General features: G+C 43.4%; 1 protein-coding gene across 1 annotated transcript in view; it reads right to left on the bottom strand.

The window, feature by feature from the left end:
- The window catches only part of LOC131880734 (calcium-activated chloride channel regulator 1-like), a 40236-nt gene extending 25852 nt beyond the window's left edge, over nucleotides 1-14384 (bottom strand). Inside the window, exon 1 of the mRNA XM_059227426.1 lies at nucleotides 13550-14384. Coding sequence (XP_059083409.1) covers nucleotides 13550-13780 — 231 coding nt within the window. The 5' untranslated portion in view covers nucleotides 13781-14384. The remainder of the gene's footprint in view (nucleotides 1-13549) is intronic.
- Between the last annotated feature and the right edge of the window lie 476 nt (nucleotides 14385-14860).

The following is a 14860-nucleotide window of genomic DNA, read 5'->3' as shown; positions in this document are numbered from 1 at the left end:
CCATCACTTTCAGTGAAGGAATCAAATTCTGAATTGCTTATCGCACCTCCCTGTCTAATGGGTGTTTTTGCCCGGCTTCGCCCCCACCAACGTCCCATTGAGATTATATTTTTAGTAGACCAGCTCAAAATCTTAGGATTTGTCGGATCAACAACATCAATTTCAAGCCAGCATTTAAGTCGGTTTTTTTTTTGCTAAGATTGCAACCAGACTTGCCAATGGTTGACGTCGAGTTGCTCATGGCCGAGTCGGAGAAATGCTTCTAACGACTTGCTTGCCTGAAGTCTTGCCACATTTTTAATTGTTTGAATGCCTTTCAAGACGAGCAGCCACTGAGCAATGGATGGGCAGGATATTGAGATTGACACGGGATTGGCACGTAATTGAGGGAGAAGAAGAGGATTCCAATGGAGTGCATGGTTTGATTCAAAATCACAATGGAAGATAATTAAATTCCCTTGTAAGGCGAGGCCATCCCGGTAGCCAACTCAGAACCAATAACCACATCTGGCTTCAAAATCACAAATACCTCAAAGACAAAACAGAGTAGAAATTGTGGAATCCTTCGATAAGTAATTGCGAGCATGCCGCACTCGGGATTGCCACCATTTCACGTCATGACGAAATACAAGATTCATGCTTTAATTAAGAGCGAAACAATTGTTCGGAAGTGGGTGAACAAACTCCTCGACACTGAAGGGCGTTGCTTGCTTTTGCCAGTCTCCCCATTATTATCTTTCCTCTCCACATCATGTCTTTGTGTCGCTTTGGGATGATCGTGAGCTTGGATGATTCACAAAGTGAACATCTCCACATTTGCCTGGCAAACCTCGGTTCAATCCACACTCCCTTCGTATCCTCCAAACAACAGTGGGATGATTCTATTATTACACTTGTCAATGCATCCACACAAAAACAGAACGAATCCAACCATCACCGCTCACAAAAGCCAATGAGGCCAAAGGAGCTTTCGTTTACGGAACAGAAAACGGGAGAAATCGAAGCTGAGCTCTTCTTACCTTTGAGGGAGGGGCAATTACAATGTTTGAGCTGGAATGGCACCATCTCGGGAAGTAATTGGTTCCACAAATCACGGGTTTTGCCTCGTCAGTGCTAGTGCAGAGGACAACCGAAAAAACAGCAAGTTGGGTGAGGCATTTTGGCGGAATCTTTTACTTTCTGGTGGGTATCAGTTGCTGTGGATGCTGTTTACGAAAACAGAAAGGAAAGGGTGTGTCAGTCTTGACTGCACACAACACCAAGCAAGACCGTCTCCAAGATGGATTGACAAACTACAGATCCAGGGTTGCAGACCAACTACCCACACGGACATCCCAAATAAGAAAAATCACCTTCATCTTCCTTCACTCTTTTCTGGTCCATCCTCTGTCTTCATAACTACCTATGTGGAGGCAAAACAAATCCAGCGCTACTCTATAAAAGTCCCTTGGAATAGTGATTAAGAAATGCACACTTACGGATGGCATGTCTGGCGTGTATGGATGCTAAAATAGCCATGAACTTGAGCCAATTAGATCAGTGTGGGTACGTACGTATGTTGGATTTCGAGGCCTCATCCTTCTCGACCTGGATTTCGAAGGTTTTGGCAACTTAATCATGACGAAGAAATGGGTCTACTGGCTCTCGTGGACAAAATAGGGAACGTAAACAATTTATGAACGAGGTTAAATGCTCGGTGGTTTGAGAACAATAAATTTCATGAATGGGCTTCAAAAAATTTCAATTGCCACCCAGCACTGGCTAAAATCTAGATCTGATTTGGTCTCCTGCATCACAAAGAGCCCAACTTGACATATACATGAATGAATTTGAAACGTTGAAAATGCATAACTTTTGCTCTCCGTAAATTGTTGGCGCACCCAAATGTTCCCGGCATTGGAATGGGTTTTTGCAGTGTGTGTGTGTTCAAACGGAAGAGTCATATGCTCGGTTTAGAAACGTGACTAGTGTAGGCCAAGAGCTGGAAATGGAAACCATGGAGTGCCTTGAACTGACATCCATGGCCCAGGAAATATCTCCAAACTTGAGGTCACTGTCGACTAATTGCGGAAATTGTGGACTCGCGAGTAAAATGTTGCTGAAGATGCTCATTGTCAATGAGACGAAATGAGCCCAAGGCACACTCTGTCTAACTAACCATTTAGATTTAGTCAGAGCAACCATTGTTCCTGCCCAATTTTCCAAATTACCTCGCTCTATGAATTGGGTTCCCGTAGAGCAACCAAGTGCTTCATTGTGGCAGATACGTTGGCCTCATCAAATTAATTTCATCAACTGGACACGATGTAGCCATCGGTTCCATGGCCAGTGGGATTGAAGACTGAGAGGTGTCAAAGATATCACGTTCCCAAATCAGACAAATTCTGTTTCGCTCTTGAAAACCTATAATTTGTCATTCCTCCAGCATCTGTCATTCCAACGCCCCGAGTCTAACTCGTCAACTTTTCTGGTTTCGGGGCAAAATAGAATCTCCAACAGACCCTCCTCGACAAGCTATCCATTCGCCTCATCACTTAAGTTAACAAACACTTTGAAATTTGCCATTGTATGAGGGAGAAAAATCAGGCATTGGCACTGACATGGAGGGGGTCAATATACCTTTCCGTGTTGGTTCATTGGGTTGGGATCGTCACCAGACCAACACAATGCAATACGAGTCGATTTCCCATGAGGTTGCACTCTCTCTCTGCTCTTGTTGTGCTTTGAGTGTGGTGGGACTTTTGAGAGGGTTGTTGTTTCAAAGTGAAGATTTCTGTTTCTCTCTTTCCAAAGAGGATTTGTTGAGCTCATCATTACCAACATCATCTGCTTAGTGGTTGGATTTGAAAACGAATGAAATTTGATCACTTTAAGAGCTACTCCTCCCCTGGCCACATCCGAGCATTGGAGGTTAGTTTGGCAATGCACAAAACAACAAGCCAGTGAAAGAAGAGCATCAAAACAATGCAAGACCAGACTCAAATCCTGCTTAATCTTCCTCGAAAAATGTTCTCAAGTGGTTTTCAGTTTTAGAAATCTCCGTTGAAAAACGAGGTCTGCCAAGTGGAGCAAATGTTGACATGAAGTCCAACTAGTAAACATCGTTTTGGGTGGTAAGCAACCCCAAACCTGTCAGGTTTTAGACATGCACCATGATGAGAGCTCACCACAAACGATCATTCGGGACAGGAGGAAATTATCGGAAAAATCACATTTGTCCGACCACTTAACCAACAAAGCTCTTCGTTAATCACCCAACGAGAAAAATTAATTATGCAGCCTACCCCCAAATTTGTCGTCAGTCATGAGACCCATCTGACCCTAATTTCATACCTTTTCGAGAATATGCCATCCTCTCATGTGCTCAGTTGACTTGGACCTGGTTCTCAATTCCAAAAGTGCATTCCACTTTGCTTGTATTAGTAGTTCAGCTCATCCGAGGTCTACATGGGGAGTGAGTGTGTGGGGCCTAGAATGGACCCTTGGCTGCGCCCAGACAAAAGATAATGATAAGGTAGGTGTCGATTAATGTAAGTTGATGATGGAGATTTCTCTTTCTTCCAAATGGAATCAAATAAAATGTGGGGCGGTCCGGATTGCTTTGGTCTAACACATTAATGGATTTGATGGCAAAATGAACGTTCGGAACGCTTGCCCATCTTTTATGAAACAAAACACAGTTTCTTCTACTCAGTGTTCATCCTTTTGTTTCGCCTCCAAAGTACATAGCTATTGCAAAGGCTAAAGATGACCCTATGCACACATTGCTGGTATCATGAGTTCGTTGAGCCTAATGGTGACAACAAAAAGCCGTTTTGGCAAGGAACTAAATTTGCTCAAGGTGCGGCAAGTTCCAGAGCCAAAAGTATTATCGCAAGTAATATCAATGGGTGGTAAAAGCGGGAATCCTTAATCCCACACTACAAATCCAACTTTAGATGGAATTTCGAATTCAAACTCTTTTTCAGTCGGGCGAACAGCCGGTTTTTTTTGTTCTCATGTTGTAGATTGTGCTCTGTAATATCCAATCCACTCTCTTGGCATTTCATTCCAATAGTGAATGTAGATAGAGTTCTGCAATCGATAAAAATGCCGATATCTCAATTTAGCTTCATCTCTATCAAGAAACGTTCAATCTTCTTTGTTCTCCTCGTTTCTCCATTCGCTGGAGTCTCTTTAATGCGAGTTAAAGTGGGAGGAAAGTGATAAAGAGGCTTATTGACCGGGTGCTCCTCTGGTGGATGAAACCTAATTCTAATATCCACTTTCAATGCAAAGGATCCTGATATACACTCGCTACCAATTCAAGACAATTCCGAAGCCGCTCTATCTTTCGAATTGACTTGACCTGGAAAAGTCCATGAGATGCGTGGATTCCTTCTCCCTCCTCATTAGTCTCACTCACTTCCAAGTTATGATTAATATTTCTGGAATTGGCTTATTCAAGCTCATTAGAATCATCCTCGACGTTGTCTTACCTGAAAAAAAACAAGAAGATGACATTGTTTTCGACTTTGTGGGTAGGATGTTCATTGCTTCAGAAATAATGAGAAAAGTAAACATCGCTCGGATGGGCGGCAGTGATGCGCTATCGAAGGTGGGGAGACCAAATGACGGTTAATTTCCTTCTTTGGCCAGGACAAACAAACAAGAGGATTGGAGTTTGGGAGTTCGTCATAATCCTTTCAAAGAGGAGACTCCACAAGGACTTTGAACTCTTTAGCTCAAATAATCCTGTCTCAACACACCTAAATCCTTCTCTTCCTTTCAAGATAACCGGCCGTCGCCTTCCAGAAACTGAGGGGGTTTTCAGCTTCGCTACACTCTGGTCGTGGACCCATTTGGCTGCCTCCCCTAAGTTTCATTTGATGAAGTTAATGAGGAATTTAGAGATTGAAATGAAGACTGAAAAGTGCATAAGCGCACCTTGATACCGTAAAATCCAAGTGGCCCGTCATTAGTTTTCCTTGAAATGGATCTGGTCTAAGTACTGCCATATTTGATGTGTACACTACACCGTTCGGTCTAGAGTTGGTGGTGAGTTCCTGGAGATCGTTAAATCGAGCGCAGTGGGTTCTTTGGGTACTTGAACTAAGGTCCCTGGATGCGAAGAGAGCGCAAGTGATCGTTACAATTGCACATTGGATGGAGTTTTTGAGCCTAGGAGTCAGAGAAAGAGGACTTCCTGTCGATTCACTAATTGAATTTGGACCAGTTGAAACAATCTCCCTTGTAGGCCATTGGGCCTGGCTGACTTCATGGCAGAAGAAACATTACTTCTGCTGGAAACCCATAAATTATGGCATGGATGCTGGAAAATTGCGCACCCAAGAAGGCAGTTATGTTGAAAGGCAATCTTTTTCGATCCAACAGCCCTTTGAACTTTGATTCCTCACATTAAACGAGGAAAGCAACGTTTCTGATCCCTCTAAAAAGTAGTGATAAAACTTCCAGACCCGAATTGATGAAGCCTCTTTCACTTAGGAGAGAGAGAGAGACACTTGAATTTACTTGAACTGGATGGAATGACTCGTTGTGGGTAAGTTGAAATCGATGAGTAACTGATCTCAAGTGTTTTCAGCTTGCTTAATGGTGGGAAAATGTGATTCGAGAAATAGACCCCGGGTATTTCAGCAATGAGAAGTCGCCAATTGTTTTCCTTCGACGTATTCTCAAACAACATCAGACAAAAAACTCGAACCAGACTCCCTTTTGGATGCCTCTGTCATTGCCAAATGCCAAGAATTTGATTCAAAGTCGTCTTGTTAAGCTAATGTTGCCAGACCATCCAAATTTTCTCGAGGAGCTAAGCCTTTTTGAGTCGTCAAGTTTGTCAAGCTTTAATTGAATATCCAAACTGGCACCAGGTATCCAAAGTATGCTCAAAGGGGAGTCTGTGACAAGGCGGTCATCGTCACTGTCTACTGATTGAACCGATGCTGTGGTGGTTACTTCTTTGAGCGAGATAAATGCATTTTCTCATGGCAGTTATAGATTTTTCTCGCCGAAATATCTGGCTTAAATACCAAAGACGGGTCTATCTTCTTATGTCTTAAAAATAGAACGCCAAATGAGAAATCACTTGGTACCAAGACGACCCTATAGTTAGCAGGTACAAGAAAGCTAGACAATTACAGTCCCCAGCTTCCGCCTCATATCCCATATTTGATGTCACCGTATCGGGAGAGAAACCTAACTAAATGGCCGCCTGCCAAAATGCTATCCTCGTCCTTGTAATGAGCAACTCCAAAAGTTGAAACAAAATGGATCTCAAATCAAATAAGATGTTTACATCAGCTCGCATTAATTGAAATCATATCGAAATTCAAACCCCGCTTATGTGGTTGTGAATGGAAAATTTCGATTGAAATCGTCAATGGGATACCGGCATTTTCTAGATGATTACCCTATTTGGTGTTGGAAGTCTGTTGGTGAGTTTCCAAAAATGGGTCTCTGGGTGTCAAATTGAAGTGTTGTGCATTCTCCAGAAGGAGTAAGCTGTCAAAGTTAATGATAATGGTTGAATCAATTTGAAACGGCCACCAGCCTCCCAAAACAGGAAGCTTTCAAAAGCAACGATCTCTCTCACATCCTCACAATCGTTTGGTTACAAACTCGAATTTGGTTATGCAAACGCGTCACTTATTGGGATCCCTTAGCTTGGCGGGAACCGAAAACTAATCAGCTGATAGGAGACTTTTGGTCAGCAGACTGAACGGGCAAGTCTTCCCCTTGCCCAGAACAAGATTTTAGGGCGAGAATGTCTACGTCTAAGTCCCCCTTCAGTTGGCAACAATGGTTACGAACGCCTAACCATGGATTTGGTAACGTGTATTACGATTGAAAATGCAACAACGTGCTCTTTAAATCAAGTCGGTGAGTGTGTTAGGAGCGGTTATTATGTTAACTATAAGACGGGTGACACAAGTGAAAACACATTAGAGATACAAGTGAGGCGACTAAAGTCTAGATCCAAATGGTTGGGGGTCGCGGGGGTGATTGTGTTTGAACTCACTGGATCTGGACACTTCTTGGTGTTTGCTTGGAATTCTCCGTCCAGACTGATGTTTACAACCATGTCCAAAGTGTCTTTGGGCATTTACAGACATCAACCCGAGGCCAATGGAGAGTTCATGAAAGAATTACTGGGTAAGAATGACTCAAAATTTGAGCGATATGTCTGTCCAAGATCTGGAACCATGTTCGTCATGGTGTCCAGTCAGTTCTTCTGCCTCTCGGGCACAATATCGACCAAAAAAAAGCTCTTGGGAACGTTTCAATTGGTCGCCAATCGTCCTTTTGTTCCCATGTCTCCTTGTCGAGTCTACCTGTTGATCAGTGAACCAGAAAGTGACTCACCCTGGGATTTGGACGAATTTGGCAATACCTGGCAGATTGTATGCGACTTCAACCCGAATCAGGTGGTGGTGTGCGGTGCCAAGGTGTGCGGAATCTCCCATGATGTTATCAATGGCACCTATTTGACCTCAATGAAAGAGCTCAAGTCCAGCTTGACATCCAACATGACACGCAGCAGTATTTTCAAAATGGGCACTATCCGAACAAGTCCCAGTGAGTTACGTCACATCACGAATGAGTTCGTGCCCCTTGTCAGTTTCTACAACCAAGCTTATCAAACCGTGTGGTTAGAAGACTTTTGGGACTTTTTCAACCTCGACCACAAGCTCATTTTGCATGTGCGAAGTTCAGACCTTCTAGACGTATTCAAGATTCCAAGTCAATCGGCTTTGAAACATTTCCTTTGCGGTAGCTTCGCCATCATTGAGGAGCTCGAAGTCTTGTCAGACCATGCCAACTGTGATGTTGATGATGCAGTAGAAGAAAAAGAACAGCAACCATCGCCTTTTGTAGCCGTAGCCCCATGTACGTGAAATGTTATCATGGAATTCCTGTTCTAATTTATCTCCTTACTGTTTGTCTAATGATGTCTGTCATTTATTAAGAAGTGAAATTTTAGACATGGCACATTCAAGCCCGGAAATAAACCATAAATCGACTTCTCGTCTTGGCTGTGTGTGAAATTGAAGCAGAGGAGCCTTTGCAATTCTGATCATTGACACCTTGACATTAAGACCTCGTCGTCTTATTAATGGATCTTCAAGCAGCATTCTACAACCCCAACAATTTGACGTTCCCCCAAGCTGAAAAGGGTTTTCGTGTGGTGGGAAACAAAATGGAATGTTTTCTCCGCGGGATTGAGATGTTTTGAGCGGTTTGGCCCGCAATGTTCGCCATGAATACATTTCCCTCAAATTTTTGCGTCTCAAGAAACATGTAATTACTTCATATCATGTTATTTAATGCCCTAGCCCGAAGCAAGTGCCTCATACATACCCAGCGAGATGGACTTGAAGCATTCCATCCTGCCCCTTTCAAAGATAGCTGCAGTAAGAGCCAGCGGAAATCATCTGGCCAATTTCTGTTGCCACAAAATTCAGTCTCCAATCGGAGAGGTTTGTCCCCAAGTTTGAAGGCACGGCCATCCAACAAGATATCTGTGCGCCAAATTAGAGGACAAAAGCCTCTTCCAATTTTCTCAAATGAAGTCATTTCTGGGATGGCACCTTCTGTACGGATGAATAGTAGTCGTTGCCGGTGCTTAAAAACTCTCTTTGTTCGTTCGTTTTTCTCTGGCATTGAGAGCGTTATGCAAAAATAATTACTACATGCTATAACTGACTCCAGGGCTGCTGCGGATCATGAAGATTATACGATGACGACTACGAGGAGAACGAGGGGAAAGAATAGACAAGAAGATGAACTGGAGTCACAGAGTGAACCGTTCTCTCTCACAGAGGCCGCCTAGGGAGCAAATATAATCAAGTCCATTTCAAAGAAGATGACACGATGTACCAAAATAACGCACCCCCCCTCCCCCCAATACCTTGATGTCTTGCGACAAGTTTAGGGTGCCGATATCTCGACCTCCCCCGTCATTACCGTCATCGTGGCCATAATTTGGATTATTGCTCTGGAATGGATAGAACATGCTTGCATATTCCATCCTTGGGATTGCACTCGAGTTCGTTTTTCTTCTCATTAATTATAGCCCTGCGACTCTCATGGTTAAACAAAAATATACGGAAACTGTTCGAATCAGAGTCATTGCAGAGAGCTAACCCTTGACATTGTATGACAATGAGGCCAATGAAAACGAAATCACGGTTGAGATCCTTTTTATATCCCACATCTACGAGTACTATTGGGTGAGTTGTTGGTATTGTTCATATTTCCGTGAGACACTTGAATGCGAATGTGTTGATTATGTACTGATGGCGGGTTAGGCTTTGAAATTCACTTCCCTCGATTCTTTTTTTTTTTGTCATTAATGCATTGAGTTGTNTGTACTGATGGCGGGTTAGGCTTTGAAATTCACTTCCCTCGATTCTTTTTTTTTTGTCATTAATGCATTGAGTTGTGCTGAGAACTTGGGTGAGGAAATCTAGGTGTTGTGAATGAATTGTGGCTTGAAATTAAGTGTTTTATCTGTCTTCTCGGAATTATCCACAACGGCTTAAGGAACAATGAGCTTCACACAAGGGCTATGAATTAAGTCAGTCCATAGAACAACAAGGAACAACACCTCAATGCACCAGAGCAAATCGGCAGTCCCAACCTATGAGCAAGAACTTACTCCAATCAAAGGTCTGTTGTGGATTTCACGTTGTCGTGACATTGAAAAGCCACAATCGTGATCCCTTAGTGGCTTCATTTCCCATGATCTACTCAATGTTTCAATTTATTGGCCAGCCATCGCAACGGGAAACATATCAACTCACCATTGAGTACGCGAGCGATATGGGCCTGAACTTCTCGTTCACGACCAATTCGTTGCAATAAAACCAGACGCTCCCCATGCATGGCCAGAAATATAACCCCGGGGCCCTATAAGCATGTCAACAATAGACTGCCCCAAAATGAGCGAGTGGGAATGTGTTCGCACTCTCGAGGCCCTCTGCAACTCTCTCTTCCTTTCAGCAATTGCCATTTCTGTGGCATGTTTATAAGGGAAGGAGGTCTTCGCCGAGAAAAGTCCAACGATGGCCTCCCATATGGATGAGCGATATTCATGTGAGGTGCATACAAGAGAGACATTCAAGACCTCTTTTTCCATGAGACGACAGAAACTCTCGTCACGACTCGCAAACGCGACTGAGAACTCGGAAAATGTCGGATTCCACACACAATCTTCACACTCAAAGACCAACCAACAAATCCCATGGATCGTTCGTCAATGCTAGCCGGATCACCGGATTATTCAACATATGAATAGGTTCTTTCGAACGAAATAAACAACGCTTCAAATCAAAACGGAAAAGTGCAGGGCTGAATTCCTTGACGTCATGGCAAGAGATAATTATAACTGAGAATGGGATCCATTAATCTGATTACGAATTTTCCTTCTCCAATTCCAAGGTTGCGCTCTCATTCCCACTTGGCATACTCCTCGTCCTGTTTGTCTATCTCGATTTAAACGACATCAAGATGCCTTCATTCGAAAGAAAACCTTGAGAAATCCATTTAGAATCGAACTTATTCCTAAAGAAGACTCCTCCTTTCGCACATTTCATACGGTTCAAACGTGCCTAGAATTAGCATCGGATGATCTCTCGTATTCAAACTGTACTTATGACTGTCACAGTTCCGAAGTCAAAATCATGCCTTAGAGGATTGGTGGAATCTGTCATGACCTTGCCCATGAGTTATAGGAGTGAATTCCTGAGCCAGAGACACTTGTAACCCAAGATTTTGCCTTGTCAACATTATTCATTCACTCTTTACCTCGTCGTCAAAGTTCAAGCTCGCGATTTGCGTTTGTGAAGAGAAACCTCGCCTGAAATGACGAGCCGTTACAAAGAAGATAAACGAGCTCAGGAGATCATCGACAAGTCCAAGAAAGCCGGCGGAGATTTGAGCTGAAATCGGGTACGAATCCTCCCATATGGGTTTTTCGTGCGTCAACAACATGCGTCATGCGTCATCCATATGCAAGATCGATGATCGCGAAGCCACGAGAAGGCAGGCAGCTCTGAGCCTGTCGGAAAACCGTCCACGATGAAGATCTCACCCAAACTCTTTGTTGTGCAATCAAACACAATCTGAGACATCGCCAAAAATGATGCCCAATGTTTGTGTGGGAACGATCCATGCAGCCTTCAGATTAAATTCCATGGGAATGGCCATTACTCTTTACAGCATGATCCATATTATTGTTTTTGGCCTGAAATCAGGTTTGGTTTGAGCAGAGTTTGATCGTTTACGACTTTGTTTTTTTTTTCAATCCACGCTCTTGATGTTCATAAAAAAGTGTTATGACTCGATCGTGCCATCACTTTGGCAGTAAGTTTTGATAGCTGATAGCTTCATCATCGAGCCAACACTGAGCACACTCGTTTCTCCAACGAAAAGTACACCGTAAACGAGGAACCCTCTCGTTGCCACAACGGTCTCTGTACACTTGAATGACTTCCGAAGTTTGAACAAGGACCAGGGAGGAAATCTTCCGAGGTCGGTGAGCATGAAGAGCAATGGGAGGACATGGAGGCTAATTTTCTCCTGGAATTCAGGTTACGCATTCGGATCGCAGCCACTTATCGGTTCCAGTCAGTGATCTTCTCCATCCAATCAGTCAAGGTGAAACTAAACGCGACAGTTCGTTCTTTCCCTATGAACAGATTTATAGCTCTATCTTCCACGGGGATATGAAACCTCCGGAGTCATCATCGTGCTCCTCATGATGATCATCAAATAAAATGCATCTGGGGGATCGCACATCGCACTCACTCAGAATGAAATCGAACCCCTTGATCATGAGCCAATGGATACATGGGCAGGGAGCAAACCACACCGGATTGTGCGGTTGGCACGGAGTTAAATGTATACTTACCGTACAGTGTAGCAAGGCTAGGGACATTTTATTATCCCGCATCTAAATGCATGAAGAGCGATGAAAGTTGAAGCTAATCTGGGAGTTTCAAGATTTCATTACGGATTAAACTCGAGCGAGTATCAGGTTGAAAATGCATTCTTGCCTCGCTGCTGAAATTAATTTCCAATCCGTTGTCGGTTTAATCCTAATGTAACATGTATGTATATTCTTTGTGCTGGCATCATCGTGATTTAGGGGCAGTGGCAAACAGGCGATCAAAATCTCCAGTTCCTAGGGTGTTGTTAAACTGCGCTAATTCCATGGTCCATCATCTTATGATCCTTCAGAGCTTCTATATTGGGTTCATTGAGGAGCAAACTACACATGGTACATATTGTACGAGAATGTACGCACTTCTGCACGTAGATTCAAGCCAACTTTAGAGGAGCAGGTGTGAGTCGGTCTTCGATAGGATGGTTGTTTTTCAATTAGTTCTCATCTCAAATATCCCGATGTTTCCTGACATATTCCCGTCTCTGTCTGTGAGAACGAGATGCTTAACTGATGAAAACGCGCTTGAGCATGATTGGTTTCGGGTTCCAATGTCAAAATGAGGGCGTGTAACTCAATCACCCGCCCTCTCAAGTCTCGTTGTGGTAGTGTTGTAAATCATGTTTTAAGCCCTAAAGTGCTTCTCTAGTCATTTGACACCCCCCCGCAACCCATTTCAGCTGGCTTGCCAAGAGTGAAGAACTAAAACACAAAGCAAAACAAAGCCACCAAGTCTGGAATTCCGGTCCCGACGACTCTTTTTTTTAAATTCTAGTACGCGAGCTTTAATTGCATTCTCAGAAGAAACTCAATCGACTGGATGTCAGCGGGGTACAATGTTGACTGCAAGTGGTTCATAAGATTTCAAATCAGACGAGCACGATACCTATTGTGGAGAAATCCATTTCGAAACTTGCCAAAACCTCAATCAAATTGCCCTATTTTTAATAAATACAAAACCCAATATGTTCACCTCATTTCTCTAAAGAATCCTAACACAGAGTTCGACAATTCGTTTGTAGTTATTATGCCCATACCAGTTGTTGTCTTCAAGTCCTTAATTGAGACAACTTGAAGCGGAGCAAGTTTCCGGACGAGGTTTGTCAAGATCGCCGGAGATTGTTGTCGTCACCTTGTACGCCAACCAAAGACAACCATCCAAAGCTCCGAGATCCTCATCCTCTTTGTCATCAATTATGTGCCACTTTCTTACGCTAATAATTACATGAGGAGAGAAGAACTCCCGGAAAGGTGACAATCTGGGATTTCTTTTCAAAGGGGACTTCAAGGACAGGAAACAGTTTCACTCGGTGGTTCGATAACTCTGGGATTCTGAACGGAAGTTCGTCTATGAAAGCAGACTTTTGTTCGAGTTCGGATCGAACAACAATTAGAACTAGGGAACGACATCGTTTAGTTCGATCGGGATGAGGAAGTGGCATTCCAAGCACTTCATCATGAACCACTAATGTGATGTCTGAGCCCTCCCAAATCTGTCTCTCATATGATTCGTCACAATCGCTAATCCAAGGTCTCCTCCCCTTGCTTGATCCTTAGGTAAATCTGAATCGAATCCTGCTCTGATAGTGCTCGGGGTGGCCTTCTTACCTCAAGTTTGCTTAGAAAATCCTCACAATCAACGGGTTGCTCCATGTCATCCACCCGGACTGTCACTTTTGAATACACTCCCTTGGTCACCTGAAGTCTGGTCATGATCGTTCCACTCACTTTGGGATCGTTCCATAACAGTAACAAAATAAGTTGCCACGCGGCCCACACAAATCTAAACACGGGCATTTTTCCCATCGTAGCAAACACAAACGAAGAGTCACAAAACATTGGCCGAACTATCACACACCATAACCAACATGCTTTTTAAGTTTTCTTCAAATGCAAGGAGGGAAACTTGACGCGGAGATCTCACCTTCCTCGACGTCAAACAGCAACTGACTGCCAAAGTGACGATCCGTCTGCGCTTCGCCAAAACAGAATCCACTGAGCGCGCGTCAAACTTGGGAGATCCAAAGAGGATCACGGGGAGAGAAGAAATGCACGAAGGATCACTACATAGAGCACTACATAGGTAGAATAGAAGAAGAGCACACGAACCGCCATGAGACCGTGAAATGGCCCGAGAACTGTAAGTTCTTGGGCAAGATCGACGAGGCGATGAAAACTGAGGGGGAGAGAGAAAATAAGTGATGAACGAACAACCAGATCTTGGGCTTCTTCTTCATCTTGTCGTGGCTAATGGACATGATGGCATTCCACCAATACGAATCTGACAATGATGGCACTAGTGCGAACACCACCGGTGCCCATGCATTTCATTCAAACTCTCCAATTTGGTCATTGAAACTCCATGTTTCACACACACTGAAATCATTATCATGTTGGAAAGGTATGGTACACAGCGATGATCGATTATATAGATCGCTAAAGGGATTTGTCACATACATATTCCGATGGACATAAACACCTCCAAGATAACGGTCTGAATTTCGCACAAATCAAGGGTCTGGCAGCTTAATTCTTGCCCTTTCCTGAGTTTTATCAGGCTTGATCAATAGGAACCACAGTTGGATAATCCACATGAGCTTTTATTGTTGTTTTGAAAATTCTATCCCACGGAATTGGAACACATTTCGATGCAAGGGATAAGATTCTTTGGTCAGCTAATCAAAGTTTATTATTCTTTTTGGTATGTCATGGTCTAGGCACTACTTACTGATAAGACACTTCCCTCATGGTGCTGAAGGTATATCAATGTCTTTGGAAGCATTTGATCAACCAAGATCGAGACAGTGCTTGAACGCAATTCTCAAGAATGAAAGTAGTGCGCATTCTTGAAGTCGTTTTAAATTCGTTTCAATCCAAATCAAACGGGTATGTCCCCAATGATTCAAGTCTGAACTTTGT

The sequence above is a fragment of the Tigriopus californicus genome, chromosome 5 (assembly GCF_007210705.1).
Source record: "Tigriopus californicus strain San Diego chromosome 5, Tcal_SD_v2.1, whole genome shotgun sequence".
NCBI lineage: Eukaryota > Metazoa > Arthropoda > Copepoda > Harpacticoida > Harpacticidae > Tigriopus > Tigriopus californicus.
Note: the sequence above shows the minus strand (reverse complement) of the source record. Positions and strands in the feature narration are given on the sequence as shown.